This window comes from Diorhabda carinulata, chromosome 6 (genome assembly GCF_026250575.1).
Source record: "Diorhabda carinulata isolate Delta chromosome 6, icDioCari1.1, whole genome shotgun sequence".
Taxonomy (NCBI): Eukaryota; Metazoa; Arthropoda; class Insecta; order Coleoptera; family Chrysomelidae; genus Diorhabda; species Diorhabda carinulata.
The window spans coordinates 28413426-28438543 of record NC_079465.1 but is presented as its reverse complement, the minus strand read 5'-3'; the positions used below and the strand labels follow the sequence as shown (position 1 = coordinate 28438543).

Sequence of the window (25118 nt, the reverse complement as noted above, 5' to 3'; positions counted from 1 at the left end):
GTAAAAAGGTGATTTGTCGTTGTTTACTGGATAGTGGAAATCAAAGCAATTTTATTTCACAAGGGCTTTGTAAAAGATTGAACCTAATCCTCGCTCAAATAAAGCATGTGGTTAAGGGCGTAGGACAGGGCTTGGTAAATATAAAGGAGATGGTCGACGTTACGATAAAATCGCATATTAATCAATATACCGCTGTTTAGTTTTGCCGAAAATTTTTCTTATATTTAGACGACATAGGATCTGTGAAATTTTTACGGGAATGAAGAATACGTGAGTTGATATTCGAGAATAATTGGAAAGTGAGGCTTCCACAGAACAATAAAATACCTAAATTTTATCGTTCCATCATTTCTAAATAAGACAAAAATAATCAAATTTTCCTTAAGAAGATTACACCGATTAACACTATTTATTCAATCTTTGGCAAACGTTTTGTGAAGATTTTGACTTTTTTGGCATTATATTTGTTTGACCAACAACTACGTTGGCGAATATATATAATCTTGTGAATAACATGTAAACTACTACATATATCAAACCAAGCTTAATTATGCAAATGGATGTATTGTACACTATCAAACTTTACATCAATGAGCTGCAAGTTTTCATTTTTCAGATCGGTTAATTTCTAGATCTGTATATGTTACTTCTTAGCGTGCATCCACAGTGCAAATTTAGCGCGATTGTGATGACCGACGCGAAGTATCAAATAGAGGTTAGCTCTATAGAATATAGTAACTAATTACAGTTTATTACATACGTCGAACCGCTGTAAAAGCTCGCGCATCAATGTGGCCATCTGCATGCGAAAGTTCCTCTCGACCGCTGCAGGTCCCAGTCACCGCGCATTCTCTATGGACGCGCATGTATTTGAAGTACGAATATTCCAAAATATACAATTTTCTAGAAAACTATGTAAATGGAACAAGCAAGTGACTTTTCTCAGAAAAAATACTAATTTCCAACCAATTACTGCTTGATTACTAAAGATTACAATTCGAAAATACAAACAAATTAAGAATATATGACGCCACGTTCTTAATTTTGTTCGATTGTAACAGTAGGAATAAATCTTATACTTGGCCTCATTGTCATATACAACTAGGTCAGCTCCGATCTCTATTATATTAGAGATTTCATATTTCCCTTTATTGGTATTTTAAAAAAACATTCTGTGTGATACATAGTTATATACTACATTTGTACAAAAAAACGGAATGTCTCTTCAAGGTACAAAATACATCCTCGCTTTTTTCCAAAACATCAGTCTCGCGGAAAGTAACTATTAGTTGTGGTAGTTTGTGAATAAAAAGAACTTAAAGTAGTAGTAGAATTTATAGTATTTCAAAAGGTTTGTATTACTGTGACCGGTAGACAACAGATGTTTTCTATAGAAAATTATTGTGATGAGTAGGCAAACGTGCCGGCGATAATCTAATGTGTGAAAGGTGTATCGCTACACGTCACTTAAAGGCATCAGTCATAACTTGATGTAGAAAAACAACTATAAAAGATGGTAGGTAGCTCCATCTATTATTGAATAGCCATGACTGTTCTCTAGATATTTCTTGAAAAAAAGTTTACTATATAGTTTTGTGTTTCACAATATTCTAAAGTAATTGTAAGAATATATATGAAACAGTAGCTTAAAGTAGTTACTTAGTTGATAATTGTTACGCGATAAACGATCCGAAAAAATTGAAATCTAGTAAAGTAAAGTATTACTAGTGATGTCTTGTAATTAGTGTGATAATTTTGGTGTAGTAGAGTTTCAAGTATGAAATTAACTCATAATTTTATCCACAAAGCTTTTCCTTGCGAAACGGTATATTATATTAAAGAAATTGTTGGACAGAGATCTTTCGATAGAATTTAGATTTTTTTTAGTCCTGTTAAACAATTCCATTACCATATGGAACAGACCAGACAGTTACTATGAATCGTATTCTAAGCTACGTAAGCCCTTGTATCCAAATTTTTCACTATAGAAAAATTATTAGAGGACTTACAAAATTTCTGTGCTTTTCTGTAAATTCGATATTTCTTGCATTTTTCTATCAAATTAGATGATGAGTTACGTAAATCAGAAATTATGCCATTTTTCTCAATTTCATTAAAATGATGAGCGTTCAATCTTCATAATTCAGATTCAGATAATAAAAATAAATATCAAATGACCTAAACAATCATTCACTAAGCTCGAAAAATGTTATTTATATTAATTTTAATAACGAATGAATTTAATCCGAATAATTCCATTAACCATAAACCAGAAAATACCCGATGTTAACAGTTCACATATCTGGCAATCATGCAAGGTGTAATTTGCGGACGTTGATTAGTTACAGAGACATCCGCAAATCTGTTACATAATCACACGTCAAACCAAATTCTGAGGTGTTAGTGTGACCAATTAAAATGAGTGATCATTCAGGGTCGTTTGGTCGGATGTAGCTCATTTCTGTTTCATATTAAATCCATTGTTAGGTCAATTTTTTTTATATATGTATATTATTTCTGATCATTTCCCTTTCTTACATAACGTAATAGAATAGTATGTATTTTTGTAAGATATAAAGTAGGATTAGAATATTCAAAGCTCAGTAATGTATATGTTGCAATTTGATAATTCATATCTGTTTTCTGTGGTAGAGCGTTGTTGGTCGAATATAGAAACACCCTGTATGGAATTGTCTACTTCCTCGAGTTTTATTAACGTCATAAAGGCCCTTCCTCATGTTTATTATCTACTTTTCTACTCGATAGTTTAGGATTGACATTACACATTATTTGCAGAATCTTATGCTGACATCTTGTTAGAAACCTTTTTGAGTATATTTTTGTTCATCCTCTTTAATACCATTTTGACTGTTTCTATAATTTTTCTGATTTTATCATTCCATTATTCCCAATTTCAATTTTTGTCTGCACTTTTAAGATTGTATCTTATTAGAATAATTTGCCAATATCAGCAGCTGATGGAGAAACACACAATTATCTCCGTAGTAGTTTGGGAAAATTATACTCATATCCTTGTTAAACGAAGCTCATAAATTAGTAACCATGTTGATGTTCAAGACATGAGCGAGCACTGAAATATTTTAATGTCAATAAATTGAAAAAATAGAGCTACTTGATAGGAACTAAGAGTCGACGTCACTGGAAATTGCAGCAGTATGAAAATGTCAAGTGGCCAAAGAAAATAACATATTTTTGTTGAGGGAGAAATTGAGAAGCTGCACTTCTTATGGCTTTCAATTTAGTACGAGGAAATAAGTACATAATACACGAGAAAATAACTACATAGTATTAGAATAGAAGTTTGATTCTATATATTCACGCTTAAATTTTCACTTCTATCATATTGAGACTTCAAATACTAGCAATAAAAAACAATAGCACTAAAGTAATATTTGGATATCCTCTGGGAAATTTAAACGTAACAATCCCTGGAATAATAACTCTGAATGTGTGAAAACTTCAATCTAGAATATTTTGTTGAGAGGTGCGCGAAAGTTCGTAATAAAATTATTACTGTTCAACCAATACGCTGAAAGGAGAGAATTGTGTTTATGTTGTTACCAATAAAATGAACTTTTTTGTCGATTTCTAAAAATGAGACATCATCATACAGTTTTTGAAATTTTGTTTGTGAGAAAAAAATTGTTGGGAACAGAAAAATTGCGAATCCCTTCCTAGTACTATTCGAGGATGAATTGACGTAGCAGATGTTAAAAATATCTTTAACCATTTACCATACATGCTTTAAGGAGGTCTATGGAATAGATTCAGCTGGTTTTCATCAACATATATTGAAGCAAGTTTACGTTATTAGTTGGTCAACATAGCGAATCAAAAAATATTGTGTTCTGATTGACCAGTGTAATTGAATTAAATAGATCTCACTGAATTATGTTCTATCATCGCCTAGAAACGACTTACCTCAGAAAAAATCCATGATATTAGCAACAAATAGGTCTGAAGTAAAATCTATATACGTGTATCTGTGTTTTTATATCATTCCTCACTGGTTGTACAGAAATAATTTTATTAGGGATAAGTTTGCATTGTCAGTGTGTAGAAAGTACACAACATCAATTTGTATTCATTTTATTATTTTAGGAAGAAGTCTGATCATAGGGTCCATCATATAATAGTGTTTAATTAACACAAATTTGATTTTGTTGCTAGAATTTGACGGTACACACTCGCAGATTTTGATTATCATCCATCTTTCAATATGTTTTCATTATTTAATTTTGTCTTTTGATCCTACTAGAGTAGTGGTTTTAAATTATATTTATGTGAAGAATAGTTCCAACGCGAATATTGAGAATTTTCCGTGAATTATTTGAAGATATTCCCATTCCTAAAATATACCGGAGTATTTTGGATCATAGTTTCACTCTGCTATTGCAATATCTCAAAAACTAGCCCAGAACAGAATATTGATTTGTGCAAATTATGAATAAAATCACTCCCAAAATTTGAAACGCTCGTAGCTAGTTTGCATCTCAAATTGTAAATGGCACAAATATTTTGTTCTTATTCTACCATTGTGAATTCAACAGGAAAATATGAATAATTGGAATGCTGTCAAATGAAGTATTATCCAGAACATTTACAATGAATGAAAGGTGGCATCCAGGTCCAAATATGCAAAGCAAATAATTTAAATTTCCTCTTCTACATCCACAAGCACTGGACTTTTTACTTGGTAAGATCTTTAGATCCTGCCTTGCTCTGAGCTATGGTCCTGAACAATGGAAAGACATAAAAATAGTGTATATTCCGAAGCCGCGAGGACACGCTACACCAATTCCAAATCATATCATTCTATAAGAGAAGCTAGAGAGTACATTGAGCGGTGGTCTGATGGCATTTTTTGACATTGAAGGAGTATTCGAGTGTAAGCCACATAGCTTAGAAAAAAAGTTTTTGAATAGAATGTAGGTCAAAAAGTTTTTTTGCATATATTTGTTCAAGAATAATTTCAAGCTTTTTTTGCCTCGGACACCACTCTGTATCAACTTATAATTTGATTCATTGTTGTATTTCACCAATAATAAATTGTGGTGTCCTCCAGTGGCTTTACCCCCATTGTCAACTTTCTCAATTATTTTTTAAATTAATTTGCATTGCTACTATGCGATAAGGAATGAATATATTCATTTAAATTTCATTTACATCTAAGTAGATAAAACAAATATGTTGGAAATCTCACGATTTTTAATGATTCCAAAAAGTGGACAAGGATAGGATAAATGGAGATTGTCATGGCCAATACACTATAAAGATATTGGAGAGTGAAAATTTTAATCTAGCTCGTTTCTTCCGTAGCATTTTGCTCTTGACACATTTTCCCGAATTTGGAAACCATTTAGAACATTAACATACCAGAGCAGGGAACGACAAAGCTGTTTAGTGTATGCGCTCTCAAATTTAGTTTTCGAACAATCTATTCTAGCCTGTTTGTGTTATTCCAGTGTTTAAAACAGAGAGATGCTATGTTGAAGATTTCCAACTTTAAAAGCAATAACTTCATGCCTTGACAACATTCAGAGAGTAATAAAACATTTACAAATGTAATGAAAATTCCTATATTGTGAAATAATTTCTCGGATCGAGGATTTCTGGAAGCAGGGCTGGACTAGTAGAAGTTGGAAAAGACTTTCCGACGAGTAGCATCACTAACAATCTACGTCGATTGTGAAATAAGTGAGATTATACCTCATTAAGTTGAAATTAAATGAAAACTATTCAAGTAGGAGGTAATCAAAACATATGGGAAACAAATATTTACGTGTGTAATTTTCATAACTAGATTACTACTATCAATTTTCAAGAATAAGTTGTTGTCTTCTTTGAATGATGATGAAATTATCGCTGGAAACGAAAGTGCAGATCACCATGTCAAGAAGCCACAAAAAATTATTCTGATATCCCAGTTCAGCTGGCCAATGATCCGAAGATTAACTTCAAACACCTCATTAAAAAATCTTGACGCGATACATGGAGCAAGAGTACTACGGCATTACATCACTTCCACCCATCTACTTCCCACATTTCCCTAAACTTTTTGAATAAGAGAGAAGTTGTGACAATAAGAAGACTTCGCATCAACCACACACAACTTACTCACGGTTATTTGATGTCGTCAGAAAGTCGTCCTGCCTGCCGAACAAGTTCCTGTGACTGTTTAGCACATCATCACCGACTGCAGAGAATATTCTACCGCATATCAGAACCAACCTCAAGGAGACACTTAACTGCCCGACGGAAATGAAGAAAATCGTGGAGTTTCTTAAAGTCACCAAGCCGTATAAGAAAATATAATTAATTTATGCATTGTAATAGATTTTTTAACAGTTCTCTATTTAACTTATGTATCTTATGATTGTTTTTGTGTGCCAATGACCAGCGCTGTCGAGGCACGTTAAACTGAAAAAAAAATCAACATTCATTTTTTTAGTTTGAGTTTATCTTCAGACACATCTTGAAAAAAAATATAGAAAAATTAAAACATTATATGTTCATTCTAAACATTTGTAAAGAAAAATATAGTAAATATTGCCGGTGTTTCAAAGTCTGTCGTTTACAGAATTTAAAAAAATTCAGACAAATAAACCTTTAGAAGCAAACTACTCTGGGAAATGTGGCTGGAAACGAATCACTACTTCTTCTAAAGATATGAAAATGAGAAATATTTGTCTCGCAAAACCCAGTGTAGATGAAGTTTCCGTTCTCATTAGAAAAGTCTGGGGTGGCTTGCCGAAGAGAACTTGATCGGTCGTGGGTCTATCCAAAGCCACGCTTCAATGAAATGATGAAGGAGAAAAAAAGAGTTTGGTATGAGAGGACTTCATTGGCAAAAGCTTGAGCGGAAAAGCTTGAAGGGAAAAATAATTTTGGTGTATGTATACAGTTTGCATTTTTAAGCAAACTTGCCTTGTCTTGTTTCCTAAATTTGATATCCATCTATTCAAATTAGTTTAATCATAGTTTCCTGTAAGTAATATGAGTTTTAGGAAATCTTGAAGAATCTTGGGGACTCCAATCCTAAACTTTTTAGACGTACCTAGAAATTCATACGGAACCTCCGATGGGCGAGTTCAACCCACACTTCATCTTTTCATATCACGGTTCCTCTTTTCCCCTTCATCGATTATCTCCTTGAAACTAGTATCATATCTGTTTATATTTGTCGTAATTGAGTCTAATTTATTAATAATTACTCTATTTCATACACTCATATTTTAAACACTCAGTTTCAATATAAATAGTAAAAATAGATTTAAAATATCTAATTAATCCATTTCCTCATGTAACCTTAAACTTTACTTGAACCATTTTATTAGTCCCCAATTTATCTCATTATGCATTCCTTTGAAAATAAAAATAAGTGTAATAAGAAGCTTCTAGAAAATTTCCTTGCCTGTGTAATATTTTATTGATTTAACTTTGTGACTGAATTTCTCTTGACTGAAAAAGTTTAAAAGATTTTGAGTATTCGGCATCTGCTAACCAAATTATGTGTAGGAGAATCGTCATATTTCAATGGAGTGTCATATTTGGATAGATAAATTGAGTATTCATCTACATTTAAGTACGTCGAACTTTCATAGAATTAAATACAGGGTATGCATGTATATATGTATTTATTTAGGTATTATATACATTGTGAGACCTATTGAGTCGCTATTTTTTGCTGCGATATTTGGGAACCCTGCTGATCTGTTAGTTCTACATTTCTTAAACAATCCAGAATGTGGGATGGCTGTAGCTTCTAAAGATCTTCTTCTATTTCACACTTCGGAAGACTGTGGATAGAGATTTCGTCCTCTGTGCAACTGCACGCCGCACTATCTGCTAAGTCTAGCATCGTTCGGTGTTTATTGAGGCAACAGTGCCTCGAAAAGTCTCCTGTTAGTACTCGCAGATTATTCTTACTTAGGTTGATAAATTCAACAGATCTACTCCGGTTATAGTTTCCCAGAAGAGTCTTTGCCTGTCTCAGCCCCTGTAGGTTGTTCCAATAATTAGCTCTACTCCTATCTACTTTCTTTTCAAATGTTTTTTATATTGCTCTGTAACTGATACCAGAAAAGGGTTCAGGTCCCATGAAGGGCTTGTCTGACACCGCTTTAGCAAGCTTATCAGCTATTTCATTTCTCTTCGCACTGGTGTGTCCCGGAATCCATTGGGATGGCTTTATCATTCTTGCCTAGCTTGTTTAATTTTTCTAGGCAATCCCAAGCGATTTTATGATATTGCAGTGAGTTCTCTGTTGAAGAGGTGGTGTGTTTGGATTAATAGCTTTGACAGATGATCATTCCAGCGACCAGGGAACATCGCTATCTTTTTTGCTTTTTCAGTTTTATCCCGATTGTAAGGATTTCCAGAGCCCTCCGAATCCAAATACAGCGTATACTTATAAATATTAAATACTGCACATATTCGAGCAGTGATGCAGTGATAATAATTCCATATTCATTCATTCTTGGATTGAATGCTATGGTTGGTCTAAAGATCAGAATTGTTTCAAAGTAAACATAATACATCATCTTATTTCATGCGGATGAAATTCTTAAGAATAACATCAATGAATATGAGATTCTAACCCTGGTACGAAACTCTACGTATATTTAGTTTTGGGTGATTTATTCTGTTTTAGAAAATATATATTTCATGATAAAATATATTGTGTATTTGTTACAGGAAATGTATGTAATCCGTCATTGTATACAATTCCTAGGAAATGTATGCAATTCCAGAAATCGCACGGAAATGTATAAAATAAATTATATTAGACACATTTCCTAGGAAATCTATACATTGTCTAAATAGCAATCGGAAATGTAAATATTTGAGATATCAATGGGTATACGGGGATAACGGGGCGAGGGGAGGGTGTTGTTTTGTATGATTAGACGATCTCCAAGAGTTCTTCTTGATACAGAGGATGTACCAAGCACGGAGATGACCTCTGCAAGAAAAACTGTACTACAGCAAGATGTCTGTGCTGTAAAAATAAATTATTGTGCACTTCCAAGTGCCATTCCGGCTTACCCTGCGAAAACAATTAGCCATATAACAATATAAAGACTTATTGGAATTATATACAATTCCCAAGAATTGTACACATTTCCTAGGACATTTATGTATTAAATAGTTTGTGAAACAATATTTTATTCATTTCTTAAATAGCTTCGAACTTTCCGGTCACATATTCTTCAACTTCAAACTGCCTCAAAGCACATAACGATTATTAAATATACCTAAGCAACACTCCATACAAGCGTAATGACAATAATGAGATATGTAAACCAAAACATAATTTGAGACATAATGACTTTTGTTAACTTCACAGCCTGGACAATCAACCTTATACTGTGGCATTGCCAAAGTACTCCCAAACATAGGTTCGTTGTGAGCAGATGTCCACTATTATCATAGATAATAATAAAGTGGTCAATCGATTTTATGTTTAGAACAACGAGCCAACTTTTAAACGATAATATATCATTTCATGTAAATTTGTTGCCTGATATTGTGCTATTTCTCGATTTAGACTGAACAAAACAATATCCTACGTAAAACAATATAGTATATTTTAATGTAATGTTTCTCCTATTTACTACCTATTACTCCTTAGCGTTCGCTGGGAAATGTTCAACTACATGTATCATGTGCGACGCTCTTTGACGTTGTCTTCAGTTCGGGTCTCATGCCCGAACGAGGAGTTCATATATAAGAATTTCTTCAACTTCTTTTTTCTTAGACCTTCTGATATATTAATGCATCTAAATGTTCGTGATTTTAGGTCTTTTCTGTTTTAAAATTTGCGGCTTCACGGTCTATGTCTGAGAACGAGATCGTAATGATAAGTTGGATAACTATCCATTGTTGATTTATATTTTTAGTTAATAAAATTGGGACGAAAAGATTGATTTGTATGCTGAATAGGTTAGAAAACATTAGCCGCAACAATCCTACTTGGGCTGTACTAAAAGAACACAAAATAGAACTAGTTTAACAGTTTCAATCTCACAATACTACATTTTTATCTAAACCTTTCAGCTGTCACTTTATCATCAAAAGACTGATGCAAAAATAGTTGCTCATATTAAACACTTGAGGAAACGTAGCCTCAATGTTTTTTCCTCACATGAATATTGTTACACTTATCTATGATTATTAATTTTCCATTGAACTGAAGAGCATCCACACAATCCAAGTACGTTATTTTTCTTTCCAACTCTGTAGCTAACTTCTCCTTTTTTGTTCCTGTTTTGCTCCGTACAGTTTTTTTTGTATATACGTATCCGGTCTCAGTGTAATTCTCCCAAATTTCATTTTGCTCTATTTCTTGTTTCTTCAAATAATCAACCAAAAATACAGAAAACAAAACAGGTCTTCTTTACAACACAGTAAGTGTTGTAAAACCAAAAAATTTGTTTGATTCTGGATGGATAATAATAAGGCGATAATAAGGATTAACAATCAAATCTTCGTGTTAATTCCAACAAATTGAGAATATTATGGAATAATAACCTCAAACAGTTTCTCTCAAAGCGACTAGACATCTGGGCATTTGAATTAATTCTACATTTACATCAGGATTTAAACATCAAGTCGTTTTCATAGATTAAAAATACACAAGCGTGTACAGAAGAATAAAAATTCTGTTACCGATCTAGTGAACCTTCACTAATTTGAGTGATGAAGCCATATTTGGAATATGCGTTGCGTTGGTGATTATAAGAGTGGTGTCATGTGAAGTAAAGGGTTTCGGAATTATTATTTTAAGAAGATTTGACCTCTTTTTTATGTTTTGGGGTTGCAGCACAGTTGAGATCTAGAGAAATCAAAATTTTTGCAATTAATAAAATATTTTCTCCCAGTCTCAAAAAATTAATTTTTTAGACCAAAATGAATGGATATATCATATGTTTTCTCAAATAAACATTCAACTACATTGAGAGAGCAGACAAGCTCGTAGATTCTAACATACATACGATAAATTTCACCCAATCTACGGAAATATTTTAGGAAGTTTGCAATCGCATTAAATTATGATGATGCGGCAAAACCTATTTGAAAATAAAATACCAATTTGAATATTTATCATTCCAATGATTGCGTGTGGAGAGAAATATACTTCTATTGTGCGAAATAATATTCTGGATATTATTGATTCATTCCGTATGTGACAATCTGAATAGGAAATTACGTGTGATGATGTTTTGACGTTATTTTCAATTTTCAATATGGTTAGCATAAAATAACGAACCAAATTACGAATATTTAGGGTAAACTTTGTAGATATGCCATGGTGGTAGAGATGACCAGCAGCTTTAATTCTGAAGTAAACATATGTACTCGTACGATCGTGCAGTTGGTTATATTTTGAGTACAGATTGTGTAACAGTAATCTCTAAGCGTTTTACTTGCAATTTGGTCAGTTTAGATCTAGGTACAGGCAGTACCATATCCAAACCTCAAATATGGATTATCTTTTGGTTTAAACAAAGTGCACGATTGGATCTGCTACAATTTTTTGGTAGAGATGCCCCAGTCACAATAGTTACAAATGGCCAATTAATTTGTATTATTTTCTCTCAGGATATCATACCTTCTTAGTATAAAAAAGGTTTCTATTCGAAGCTATTACTCTGATAATTATTGGTAATAAATTGGTATTGGTCTTTGATACAAATGACTTCGTTCTCTAAATTCTTGAAACCCTCTTTGGTTTCCTTTAATCATATAGGCTGGTTAGAATCAATGAAGACCATTCAACCCTTGAACAACATTTCTGCTTAAAAGAAAAGTTTTGTAAACATTTCAGAATTTAATGATGTTTATTCAGAGCTGTATGCTGAATAATTCAGTTCCTCTCTATGAAAATTTTCCAACTAATACCATTACCATAACTTCTTGTATTGAAGCTCCTCGTGTGAATTTCGAAGCTGTGTCGAAGAATGGTGCCACTTATCGGATTGATATCTGCTCTTTGGAGTGTAGTAAACTAACCATATTCGAATGTGAGACAAAAACTGGTGATTGTACCGGTAACAGCGTTGCAAAAGGATCTTTGTTTTTAAAAGAATCGCTTATTGACTCGGTAACAGTTTAATCATACAAATAACAACAGGCTAGATGTGAAATGTACTGACAGTGTAATGAGATACTCTGGCTTGTCTGATGTAACTTGACACGATGAAGAGAGAATACGGATGCGCAATCGGTTTTTACTTAAAAAAAGACCTTCTCAAATGCAATTTATGATTATCTCTAATGCATGAATGATCTAAATATTCGAATACATCATTTTGGCAATCATTTCGAAGAAAAATGCCCTATTCGGCTTCTCAATGCACTAGGAAAGACGTTTATTTGATCCGTTGCAAAGATTTCTGATTAAAAAATGAATCGGTGCACAAATATAAGACTAATGAAACTCAAATTCAATTCAAGCAAAACAGAAGAGAATAATTACACAAGGATAGTGGCAGATAAACTGAGTAATTCAGAATATAATATAAACCAGACATCAAATCCATTAGTTACTCCCATTATAATTCAATTAAACTTGGTATCCACATTCATTAATCTTAATAATAAGATCCATCAACGTTTTTATTCGTATGAAACTAAAACTAAGAAAATTCCTTCATATTCCATCATAATCCTCAATATAGTTATAAAAAAGTTCAATGTATGAAAAAAAATTTCACCTGTCCACTTGATGATAAATTACTTAGGTACTTTATCGAGTTATGTTCATTATTCTCTGTACATTAAATAATGATGGGTCAAACATCATATTATATTGATATTCATATGATGTTTGAAACACTCTTACGGAATACGTAACATTTTCCCCTTCAATGTCAGTATTGTTCATTTATTATGTCATATACATTCAGAGTGACAAGTTTTACCTGATGATGTTGCTGAAAATGGCAAATATCCAATAACGCAGACAGAGGACGACGTGTTATCAAAATTAGATACAATGCCAATCGGATCTAATTTGCATATTTATACGTGTCGTTATCTTTTGGATATCAGATGTAAGGCCATCAGAATTAGGATTAATTTCTATACCTTTAGGTAATCGCTACATCTCAATCACAATAAGTAATGTAACTTGCTAATATTTAAATTGATGTTGAGTTTTAAAAAAAAATGGTTAGAGAAATTTTACTGTTACTCCATAATAATCTATTGTAACGTTTCTCGGGTAAAGTTAATTTAACACAATTTTACACTTAAAACTCTTATTTAACCACAATTATCACACTTATTGCAAGACTATCAACAATTTCTAAACTACCACATAGGAAATATATCAGTTTATATCGCTCGGATTACATTTTATTGTTCGCCACGTATCTCCAATATACAACTCCACTCCCATATTTTGAGTCAGACATTTACTTTTGCAATGGCAGAAAATCTTCCAAGATGTCTGCTAATAATCAAATTCTTCCAGAAGAGATAGAGGCAATCACAATTTGTTATATAGTTTCCACGACATTAAATTATGACCGGTAATATAGATTTCGTGATTTATCTGGATTTTAGGTCTCGTTCAATGGAAAATCAAATTAAAATAACAAGTAAAAATTTTACGTTTCGACCTACTTTGGTCTTTATCAAAATATGAGTTGACATTTCATAATTATATTGAAAAATAAATCATCTACATAATGCACATCAGGTTAAAAATGAAATAAACAAGAAAAATTAATTTTTCCTTAGTTGTTAGATCGCAAAAATTCATAGCAGTCATCAACTAAATTATTCGTGGTTGCATTAAAATTTATATAATAGAACTATAAATTTTTATTGAATCGCTTAGGTTTTTCTATTTTAATTATTTTTATAATTGGAAGTATGGTATTGATAGATTATGAGTGGTTAATGCAGTTTAATTTTTTTTCATCGTATTGATAAATTTCAAATCTATATCCCAAATATTTGAACTGCATCGATATCTTCGGGGACTGACACAAAAACTGGCCTTCTCGATCAATCAAGACCTGAGAAGTTTCGTGTGTGAAGTTCTTGGTTATTTTCATTTAAATATCTGCTTAATAAACTTATAGTAAGAGTTAGATCGGGTTTTATGCAAACGATTAAATACATTAGACACCCGATAAGACTTCGACACGGAGCATCGTAATTTTCATCGTATTGCAACGTCTTATAATTTAAATTAGTTCCTAGCGGTGTACTTACATGTTTACAATTTGCTATATTAAATTTACTTAATACTGCTTGAATTTTGTGTTGTTTTTTCATTTTGTCTAGTAACACTGATGCCTAAGAAGAGTTTTACCTTTTTTAAATCAACCATTGAAAATATATTCATTAAGTAACGTTTAAAATCCTTCATTGTATTTTCATCTGTACTACAAATCACTAGATCATCTACATATGGTATGTAAATATTTTTAGAGGTATCTCCTCTTTCTAATATGTACATACACCGATCCCAATAAGAATTTGTAAATCCCATTTCTTTAAGAGTCCTTTCAAATCCTTCAAACCTTTGACCACTATTTTTATGTCTAAATTGACCGGACTACCTAGAGAATTTCCATTTCGTACATCGCCTAGATTTTCGATGGATCTTCTAACGCGCTATTATCTTCTGAACTACGGAAAATAATCTTATACAAACGAATTTTTCCTTGGTTCAACAACTTATGTTGACTTTTATCTATTGTTTACTTAGCAAACAGTATTATTTTTTGCTCTGAACATTTTGCATAGCTTCTAAATGATTTTTTGATTTTATAGGACTATCCCAATTAAATTCTATACATTTGATATAAACTTCTACGGGTATCAGTTTTCCATATCATGAATAAACACATTAATAAATGCAATGCGAACTTAAGATGAATATATTTTTAGTTATTAGAATAATTCATAATTTATCCATTATCTTCAATAGCAGTTTGCTTTAAATTTGAGATTTTTCTCTTATTTTGATAATAACCCGTGGTCCCTTCAAATGTAATCGACATGCATGTTCGTCTATAGATAATTTTTTCAAACACAAGTATTCTATAACGACTCTCTCGAAATCTGGCCTCTACTCTAAATTCTATACATAATAGATTACAATGTGATAATAAATAAATAATTTTGAGGCGCAGGGATCAGCCTAACATATACAATAATTTCATTTAATTTTGGCGAACCTCCTGTGACTCTGCAAAAGTTTTAGACGTACACATTTTAATCATTTCACGTAACTGGAAATATGACTAGTACAAGCATTAATACTATTTCCAACAGATATTCGTTTCCTATTTAGTTCACTCATTGTTAGCAATTACTGCCGAAAACCTTTATCAAACTGACATGAAAAGCATCTTCCCTTTGACCATTTTTAGACCCTCCAGTAAGAAAATTCTAAACGTGAAACGCTTATTTATATGCATTGCCAAAAACGTACAAAAGGCTGTTCAATCTACATAAAATATTTTTTCGCAACCGTTTCACTGAAGGGCCTTCCGGATTTCAATAGAAGTTTGACTGTGAGGATTTGAGCTCCTTTTATTTGAGTAATCTTATTATTTTTGTATAATACAACTACGATGTTATTTTGTTAACTGGGTAAATAGACATAATAGGTTCCAAAATATGTTTTGAAAATTTCATCATAGGCATTCTACTATAAATTTTTCATCTATCTATATAATAGAGAACCCTAATTATTAAAACTATTAACACTAAATATTGTAATTTCATCATTTTAATGTAAAGTCTTTCGTATGGAGATTCAAATATTTATTTATTGGAGAAAACTATTAAATTACCTCACCAACTTTACTGAAAAAATTCGTTCTCATAATTTTAGAAGAAATTAGTCGTTTGATATGCATTGTTTGAATTTGGAAACGTACCACCTTATATTTCGACCTCTTTACAGGGTGTTTATAATGAAACTTGACATAATATTAAAATTCAAATCGCAATATTAGATTTAGAGCCGTCAGAATATTTCACAGTGGGTTACACATTTACATATATCCTGCTTCCGTGACTAAACTGTAATAGCAAAATACTAAGTTCGACAGATATTTTGAATAGTTACGGACTCTACCGAATACCAAAAGGGGTTTATTTGTGTTTATAGGCTAATGTTAATGGACCGTTCAACCAATATCCGAATTGGAACGAACAATATGCTTTTCAACAAATCCTTCGCAGCTCAACAGGTGTCTATGAATAAATATTTAGACAATATTCATGGAAAATGCCCAGGAGTTACATGGACGTACGTACTTATTTCCTGATTCTGCGGGAATAATGAATGTACAATTTTTTAGATAATCCCATATTAATAAATGAACATTACTCCTTTCTGATTGAGCAAGAAAATACAGTTCATGGAGAAATTGATATAGATATTATTCAACTGGAATCAGTTCATAGAGGAATTGGTTCATACTATTTATTTCTCTAACTGAATCGAGGGAACGGTTAACAAGTATTCATCACAAAGCGAATTAATCAACCTCATTCAAAACAATGCTACGATTTTACAATGAAAATTAATTCATACTAAAACATTTCTCGTGAACTGAAGCGTGAAAAGATGTTTCTCACTCCTGAATGGCTTTAACGTTTCCATCCACCAAAAATACTCGAGCAATAAAAAACAGAGAGAAATATTTTATATATTCTGAAAACAATCGTAATTTGATTGTGAAACGATAAAATACTCTTCAAAATGAGAAAAAAAATTTTCGACGATTTATCCATAGTTTGCTGAAGTTATTTCAAAAATTTTAGCTTTTATTAACCAAACATTTCGGTAACATTTTCCTTTGAATTACTGGGTTCAAATAATTGAGTTGGGCGAATTCACATTTTTTATTCCTAAAATTTCTCAACCATATGAAACAGTTACTCCTTTATACTCGTATGTAAGAAAATTATTCGACAAAGATTTTTAGACCATACCTATATTGAAGGTTCTATACAAAAACGAAGATAAAGGCAAACCAAAGAATATCAGAAGGTGGTCAGAACAACACAGACCTAAAACACGGAAATCTGTTCTTTACTGTTCTGTTCAATATAGTATTAGAATGGATAGTACGTAAAATCGGTGTAAACAAAACAGGGGTACTAAAAACAAGGACAACACAACTACTGGGATAGATGGTGAATCTACGAGTCAACGAATATAAATCGAAGTTCATGATAATGACATCACAAAGGAAAAAAACAATGTCAATACAACTGAACGAAGAAAAACCAATAGATTATTACTGATTAAGAACACAACAATCACATGTGATTGTCAAAAGTATCTAAAATCGGTATTTGCTTAACCTGTTAAACCTAGAAGGTTTCTTGATAAATTTATTATTATTTTTCCAATCATGTTACGGTTTTATGAATTATTATAGATTATATGAATGTGAGTAAAGCTTCACAAGATATTGATTCTTTATTCTAGTTCTTCGTCTAGTGAAAACTAGAGTTTATCAAACTAGGAAGTGATATAGATCCAAATACGTATAATCGCTAATAATACATGACCAGAATCACTCAGAGTTCTGAAGAAATTACAGTTTTTTTGTGTTAGTAATTTGATGACAGTTGGGGTTTTCTATAATAAAGGACATCAATAATTCACAAATGGCACCTTGTGTATTTAATGGATTAATCAATTATATATGATACCCACTTTCCACAAATTAATCTTGTTATCTAAACATACAATGCTATTCACATCAGTTCAAATGCAAACGTTTACATGTTGCTAGTGAATGTGAGATAATTAATTAGGTCATGTAGCACACATGGTGTTTAATATATATTCGACCGGGTATTAGGAAGAGGCTGCTTCCCAAAAAAACCATTCATCTCACCGATCCTAAGAGAAATGATGATACATAAATATGTTGGTGTTAAACCATACTGTTCTCTTGAACAATAGATAAAAAAATCATCAGAAAGCACAGCGCAAAGAACAGCTCATAAAAATTCATTTAGATCAAGTACTTATACCTAGTAATTTCTAATTTCTTGACATTATTTCTTCATGATAATAATATTGCTCATTTTTTGTCGCAGTTGAATTCATATTGAGTCCTATCGTCATGTTTTTAAATAGTTTGGGGTGCAAATTTATGGTATGGGTCTTTTATCCGAGCTCTAGTTTGATTTTGAAATAATTAACATTAACTGGAAAAGAGCTGAAAATATTTGGTTGGCATGACTATCGCTTTTGCGGCGACGAAACTGTTTTTGCCTCTTTCGGAGCAGGTTTGCTCCTTGCGGTCCACTGTCTTTTTCTTTCAGGAGTCTAGTGATGGATTCAGGTCATCTACATTTAGAAATCGATGCAAAAAATTTGAATCATTCAGCTTAAACCTCTTTTATAAAGTCGAATGCGCTTTTGATCCAAAGTGATCAAAGGCGGTAATTTACACATACATAATTCTTCAGTCAGTCTGGCAAAAGCGTTCTTTTGACATGCCGATACCCAACTTCTACCTTACTCACTTTGATCCGACAGTCGTCCAGTACCATTGTCAAACGTATAGTATAATCGTCCAGAATAGCTGAAATTCGAGTGAAAATCTCTCAAATATATTTCTCAACTAATATTTATAAAAGCTGACATCATCAGATTGAAGTCGGAACCTTATTGTTCAATTTGACTGGAGAACTTTTTATGTTATCAAAGGTAAAGCTGATATGGGCAGACTTCAAGACTTTATTTCAATCAAACTTCGTGCTAGAATAACGTTATTTGATATCAATTTCAATTTGTGAATAAAAAAATTGCCTTTAAGTTTTTGCGCGGTATTAAGAACTGATGATGAACGAGATCGATCAAACTCTCACTATATTTCACAGTCTCACAATATCTCTTCATTACAGAGCCAACTATTTGGTCTTTGGCTTGAATCCTGCATGGTTCCATTTGACAAACATACTACTACATAGCGCAGCCTGTTCCTTGTTCACACGAGTATGCTTGTGCGTAGCTGGTCTACGACCACAGTTTGCGGCTTTGGCAGGCATTCTTTTCGCAATTCATCCCATTCACACGGAGGCGGTAAGTGCTTCATATAGTTAGTTCATTAATCGATTTGATACGAATTGCACCGTATAATAGTCAAGACTTGAATTATAAACAGGTATTCCCGAGATTTTTTGAAGAACTATGCTCGCTGGAAAAGTTGTGCGGTGATAATTAAGATAAATACTTACTTATCTGTCGACAAAAGCGATTTCTAGTCTCTCCATCTCTAACAAATCAAGTATTATGTGTGAAAATATATTCAGTAAATGGAGAACCACTAATCAATAGTAAATTTCAACAAAAACGTTCTTTCTTCCAATTTAGGAAAAAGTCATCTTAAAGATCGATGTTTGGTTGAGCATCTATGTGTCGACGATTTACGAGGGCCATATAATATATCGTCTCTAAAAAGCGGAGTCAGATAAGTCCCACACAATTGGGTAGCTGCTAATTCCACCAGCCATTACGTGGATCATCAAGAAGTATAGCCCGCACATTGATATTATGAAAGAATCAAAACGCGTAGAAAATTTTATGCAGTTTTTCACACCAACATCAAATGGACGAGTAAACATTACCTAGAATGAAGTTTTATTGTTAGGATATGTTCGTTGTATTAAATATTCAAAGATATGCCTAGAACTACTCTTTCGATACATATCAAGATACTGCTACCAGTTAAAAATAGATTTGTCAATTCATTCATTGAAAGTTTATTATTTCGCAATTGATGTAACACTATCTATTGCCACATCTTTAAGGTAATATAACAAGTTCCTTGCTAGTAGCTCGACACGATCCGTTTCAATACTGAAATGTCGACTCCATCGTTTACGGGCATCTACTCTAAGCACAATAGGTTAGCTCCTAGCGTGAGTCTATTACGAAAAAATTTTTCAGGCGTCGCGCAAAGGAAGCAACTATGTACCATTCTGTTTGAGGTGAGGTAGACACTCAGCGCGTCTCTGTGTGCATCTATATCTTGAGGCTACGAGCTGATGCAAGTACAGTATTGTTATCAGTGTGTAGGCTAAATTGCGACTGTTTAAAATCTCTTTGTGGATTTCGAGTCCCGCAAATACTTATTCTTTTTGTCAAAAGCCTAAAAGCAATCGATATTGACTGAGATATGGGCAGTGGGTGGAGAAAATCAGACAGAATGGTTCGAAAATAGGTTGTAAACAAACAGAACTGTCATAGCTATCGATTCGAGTAAACTAAATTAAAGGAAACGAAAACTCCACCATTTCATTTATATCTGAAGAGTTTTCTCAAGTTTCTCGAAGGGGTCTGTACAAATAGGAATATTTAAGCCTTCGGTATGTTGGTGCAAAATACTGTGAAACTAAGCATTTGAGCTGTACATCCGCTGATCTTTCTTAAACAGATAGTTATAGCAAAATCAGAAGAGTTAGTGACCGATCTTTCTTTCTCGTAGGTATATAATCAATTCAACAAATTATGAAAAAAAATCAATTCATACTATCAAAAACAAAGCATGGGATTGCTTCAAGATGTGATCATCCTCCTTACAATTTTAATTTAGCGCCTACTAACATGTTACTTCATCTACGTCACATGCACTATGAAGATTTCGAAATATTTTGAAGACCGAATTCACAAGCGATTTAGGCCATATTATTGTTGAAATTTATCGTGAAGGGTAAATTGTTCAGAAGGCTTTCATATGAAAAATCGATACTTTACTTCTGTTTATCATATTTAGAAACAGTACCTACTTGGAAAACATACCCTGTATTTCATCTTGTTGCATAGTCTATCATTGTTAATACATTTGCTTTGGAAATAGTTCCTTGTGAAACTCTCTTGGAAATTATATTGAAAATAAAATTCGAGAATCCGTCATAACTTCAATTCAAAACCGTACGAAATTATACATGTTCGACAGATTTCGACTTAATGGTGTATAAATTATAATTTTACCGTTTTCAAAATTGTGGATAATAATCAGGAGTGATGGAATATGATCTTCCTATTAAAAATAACCCTAGAGTCACAGAAGATTGATTAGATGATAGCATAAATAATCAGATTCTGATTATAGAGAAAAAATTATGTATCAATTTATGAGAGAAGCGATTGAGAAGCACTACATGGTTAAAATCTTCTTAAAAAATCATATAATACTCATCATTCTGAATACACTGCTCACACTACCACTACACCAACACTCTAAGTTACATTGTCTGTCGCGCTTTTCGATAACCAAATTATCATCTTCAAAGACTGATGGTAAATTTCGTTGGGTTGTGTTTGCCTAACTATTTTAGTCTAATGAAAAGAAAGAGAGGCTTGTAAGCAAAAACGGTCCTTTTCGATTTGCTTTTTTTAGTTTTTGGTGGTTTTATTTGTTTTTTTGGAATCTCGTGTTATTTTTTTCTTCTTAAATCTAATTTGGCGTGGGCGGGTACAGCTGCGGTTGTATTATTCCCTATCGTCGGCCATTTGATTGGAAAATCTCCTTGGTAAGAACACCCCACCCTAGTTTAGTATTTAAGGAGATATTTCCGCCAAGGAGGATTTCCCACTGGAATTATCTATCGCAGCAGAAAGTTTATTGGTAGGAAAATTCAGTCTTTGAATACGATAAATTGGTTATCGAAACGCTCAGAGAGTGTAATTGTGAGTGTTGGTGTAATGGTAGTGTGAAAAGTACCACTACCAGAAATTCCAACTTAATGCTCATCGCTACATCATTATTATATAGACACATAAATTTATGCCGTATCAATATGAACCCCTGTATTTTTTCCTAACTAAAGAGACGAGCTCACTCACCCACAGGTGTGGGGTAAGATTGTATTTACCGTTATTAAGTTAAAGCATAACTTTAGCAGATAGCCACATGTCTATTAAATCATGAAATGCCATGAGAAACGTGTTCTGAAGTTTACTCTAAATTGTATTGCATTTCATGTGAGGAACGAAGTTGTCATAAAGCGATGTCATCAGTGGCACTATGTACATACTTTATTACAATAGATCCTCACTTAAACTACAAATTGAACTAAAACCTTCAAAATATTTTCCGTTGAAAAAGTTTGGAGGAATTATTAAATGAAAACATTTTGTTTGAACTATGTAGCGTGTCTTTTGCCTCTTCAATATAGCAGCTATTTGAAAACAATTACGAAATAGGGAGCAGCAACAAAAGTTTAGATTGTTCACATTCTCTGATGCCAGGAATAAACAAAAGGGTCACAAAGGCGACGGTTGTTGCTTATACTATGTTTTCGGCGCTCCCTCTATCCAAGATCTTATAACGTCGAAATTATGTTGACATTGGATTTCCTTGGAGGCTGAAGGTAGCTGTGAAATACTGAATGAAGTACGAAATGTGCAAATTCATCTTGTACTATCATTCAAATAGTGAATAAAACTCAAATCTACATTGTTTTTACATTTAAAAAGAATTTTTAACAATGCTTTCTCTAAAATAATATTCGACATTCTTTCATCAAATTTGTTAATAAAAAAAAATGAGTCTAACTACATTGATGTGACATAATATTCTAAACCATGAGGGGATTGGGCCAAGAATGACCAACAACTCAAGAGTTGTTTCATTTTATTGCACACAGAAAGTAAAAATATAAAAAAAAGTTTGACAATTATTTATATCGGAATGTTCCATCTGAATACAACATAGAGTATACTGCTCATTTAGATATAAGGTATTGAGGAAGTGGAATGGACGGATACGACAGATGTCGCTGTCGTAAAAATGTGTCCCTTAGTATGAACATCGACGTGCTTCACCCTTTACTTGTAATCTAATAGCCCAATTTGTATAGTGACGTCACCGCTGCCTTGTGAAAGGAATTGAGTATATTTGAGGGGAAAAATGGTTACTTAGTTTTAAAAATGAATTTTAATTTTTTCTAATACCAATATAGTTGGAAGAACGATAAAAACATCACAAATCCAGAAGCAAATCTAAAATTCTCAAATATTATAGTGTTCAGATTTAATCTTCATATTCATAGAAATAATAGTTTAAAAACGTCAGTTAACTCAACTAGGTGAAACACAGAAACAAAAATGTTGATACTGGATGTTATATACAAGATTTGGAACAGTCACAATTCCCATTAAGCAATAATCAATCCGTTAATTACTAATTCTCGATATTAAGCGTGATAAAATGCTTCAAATTGGAATAAGTCAAAATCATCATCTTGCTAGCGTATTCGAGGTGTTGGTTTAACTTATCACGAAATTGTCCGTTGGGTTAATCATACTACAAAGTTATGTTTCAACATCTTATGTACTCAGAAAAAGGAAAAGGAGCACAAAGGAAGATCGAGCTACTGACCAATGGTTTAAAAAACAAGGTAGAACTAGAATCCGTACACCATAGTACCGTAGTCAAGATTTTCATATTTTTTCATACCGTACCTCGACCATGTTGTTTTGCTGCTGATATGTAGACAGGATCCTAATTTGCTACAAGGGCACCAAAACTTACTTTCAAACTCTATGATTTCACCATTAGTATTGCAATTGACAGATTTTCTAATCAATTTTCAACCATTTACAGAATCAAAATTAATGTTGCAGGTAACTGGAATCGTGGGGAGAGCGGATGTTCTGGCATGCATGTTTTTTCTTCTCTCGCTACTTGCATACCATGGGTAAGTAACCAATATACTTTTCTTTTGACTAATGATTTAAAATCCACGTTTATAAGAAAGGCACCTAATACAAGTGGAGATGTATATCAATCGATACTAACCAGATTCCTTCTGAAAATACGATCCACGATTTCTTGAAAATCCCAATCAAAATGAAATCATCTATGCAATTGTGGCCTTATTCATCTCTAAAAATCGGTTTTCAGTATTTTTAGGGAGTTTTATCACAATACTATGTATTTGTCCATACACATAATACATTTATATGAAATATATCAATGAAGCAAGTAATTCAATTGTATGTTCTGGTATCGTTACTAAACACGAAATATTTTATTACCAGTAACTAGTGTTAGGATCATACTCATCATACAATTCTCTATTTATATTATATATTCTTCATTATACAAATTTCACATCAATAATCATGAAGTCTTGATTTGTTCAAGTATAAATCTGTATTCGTGTTTGAACATGTGATTTTCTCCCGTCTAGAGCCATCTAGAACTAGTTCAAAATCCTCACGACTCCCATATTCCCCGGCTCACATTAAATAACAAAGACTTCTTCCCTAGGGAAATTTTGTTCATTGACATTATAAATAGAGCACTCTACTACCTGAAACCAATTCGATTCATATAAATTATTTTGTATGCGTATCCACAGAGAAGTTTGATGGAATAATTTTTTAAATTTAAACTTCAAATTTATAATTTCACTGCAATATGTTCAATCTGTATCAATGATATATTTTTTATAAACATGACCTCATGTTTTTATTTCAGTAGGGCTGATGGAATTTATCATGTCTGGATCAGTATTCTACTGGGTGGTCTTAGCATGCTGTCTAAAGAAACTGGAATCACAATTTTAGTGGTCAATCTGGCTTATGACTTTTTTCTACATTGGCATTGTTTAAAACGGTGAGTGTGATCAATTTAATTTATAATCATACTATTTTTCATAAATGATATTCGAAAAGTATTATCACATAATTTAGTGTTGAAATTAGCTCAATTCTAATAAAAATACCCATACCTCCATATCCGTCATTGCGATTTTTCAATATGTGGTTGAAACCCTGAAGATAAAATGTTTGACGTTATTTAAGATACGATTCCTGCAGGGGAAAAATATGTTCTAAAAATTGAAAAATATTTTCTTTTATTTTATTTACAGACTGACAATTCCACTGTAATACATTGAATTCTTTACCATTCATCATATTCCATACTTTTTAAATTTATTTTCCCTGTATATAAATATTATGTGCTTCATCTTTTCTTGCTATTAGTTCTATTTATATATAGTTTTATATTCATTTCCTCATTTGATATTTCATGATTTTGTTGTAGATCTTCTTCCGATCCATACATGAGCTTATATCTATT

General features: G+C 32.5%; 1 protein-coding gene across 1 annotated transcript in view; it reads left to right on the top strand.

Annotated features, from left to right (window-relative positions):
- LOC130895246 (protein O-mannosyl-transferase TMTC1-like) overlaps positions 1–25118 on the top strand; it is a 136779-nt gene that overhangs the window by 39394 nt on the left and 72267 nt on the right. The window contains exons 4-6 of the mRNA XM_057802457.1: positions 18928–19105; positions 23654–23727; positions 24513–24650. Coding sequence (XP_057658440.1) covers positions 18928–19105; positions 23654–23727; positions 24513–24650 — 390 coding nt within the window. The remainder of the gene's footprint in view (positions 1–18927; positions 19106–23653; positions 23728–24512; positions 24651–25118) is intronic.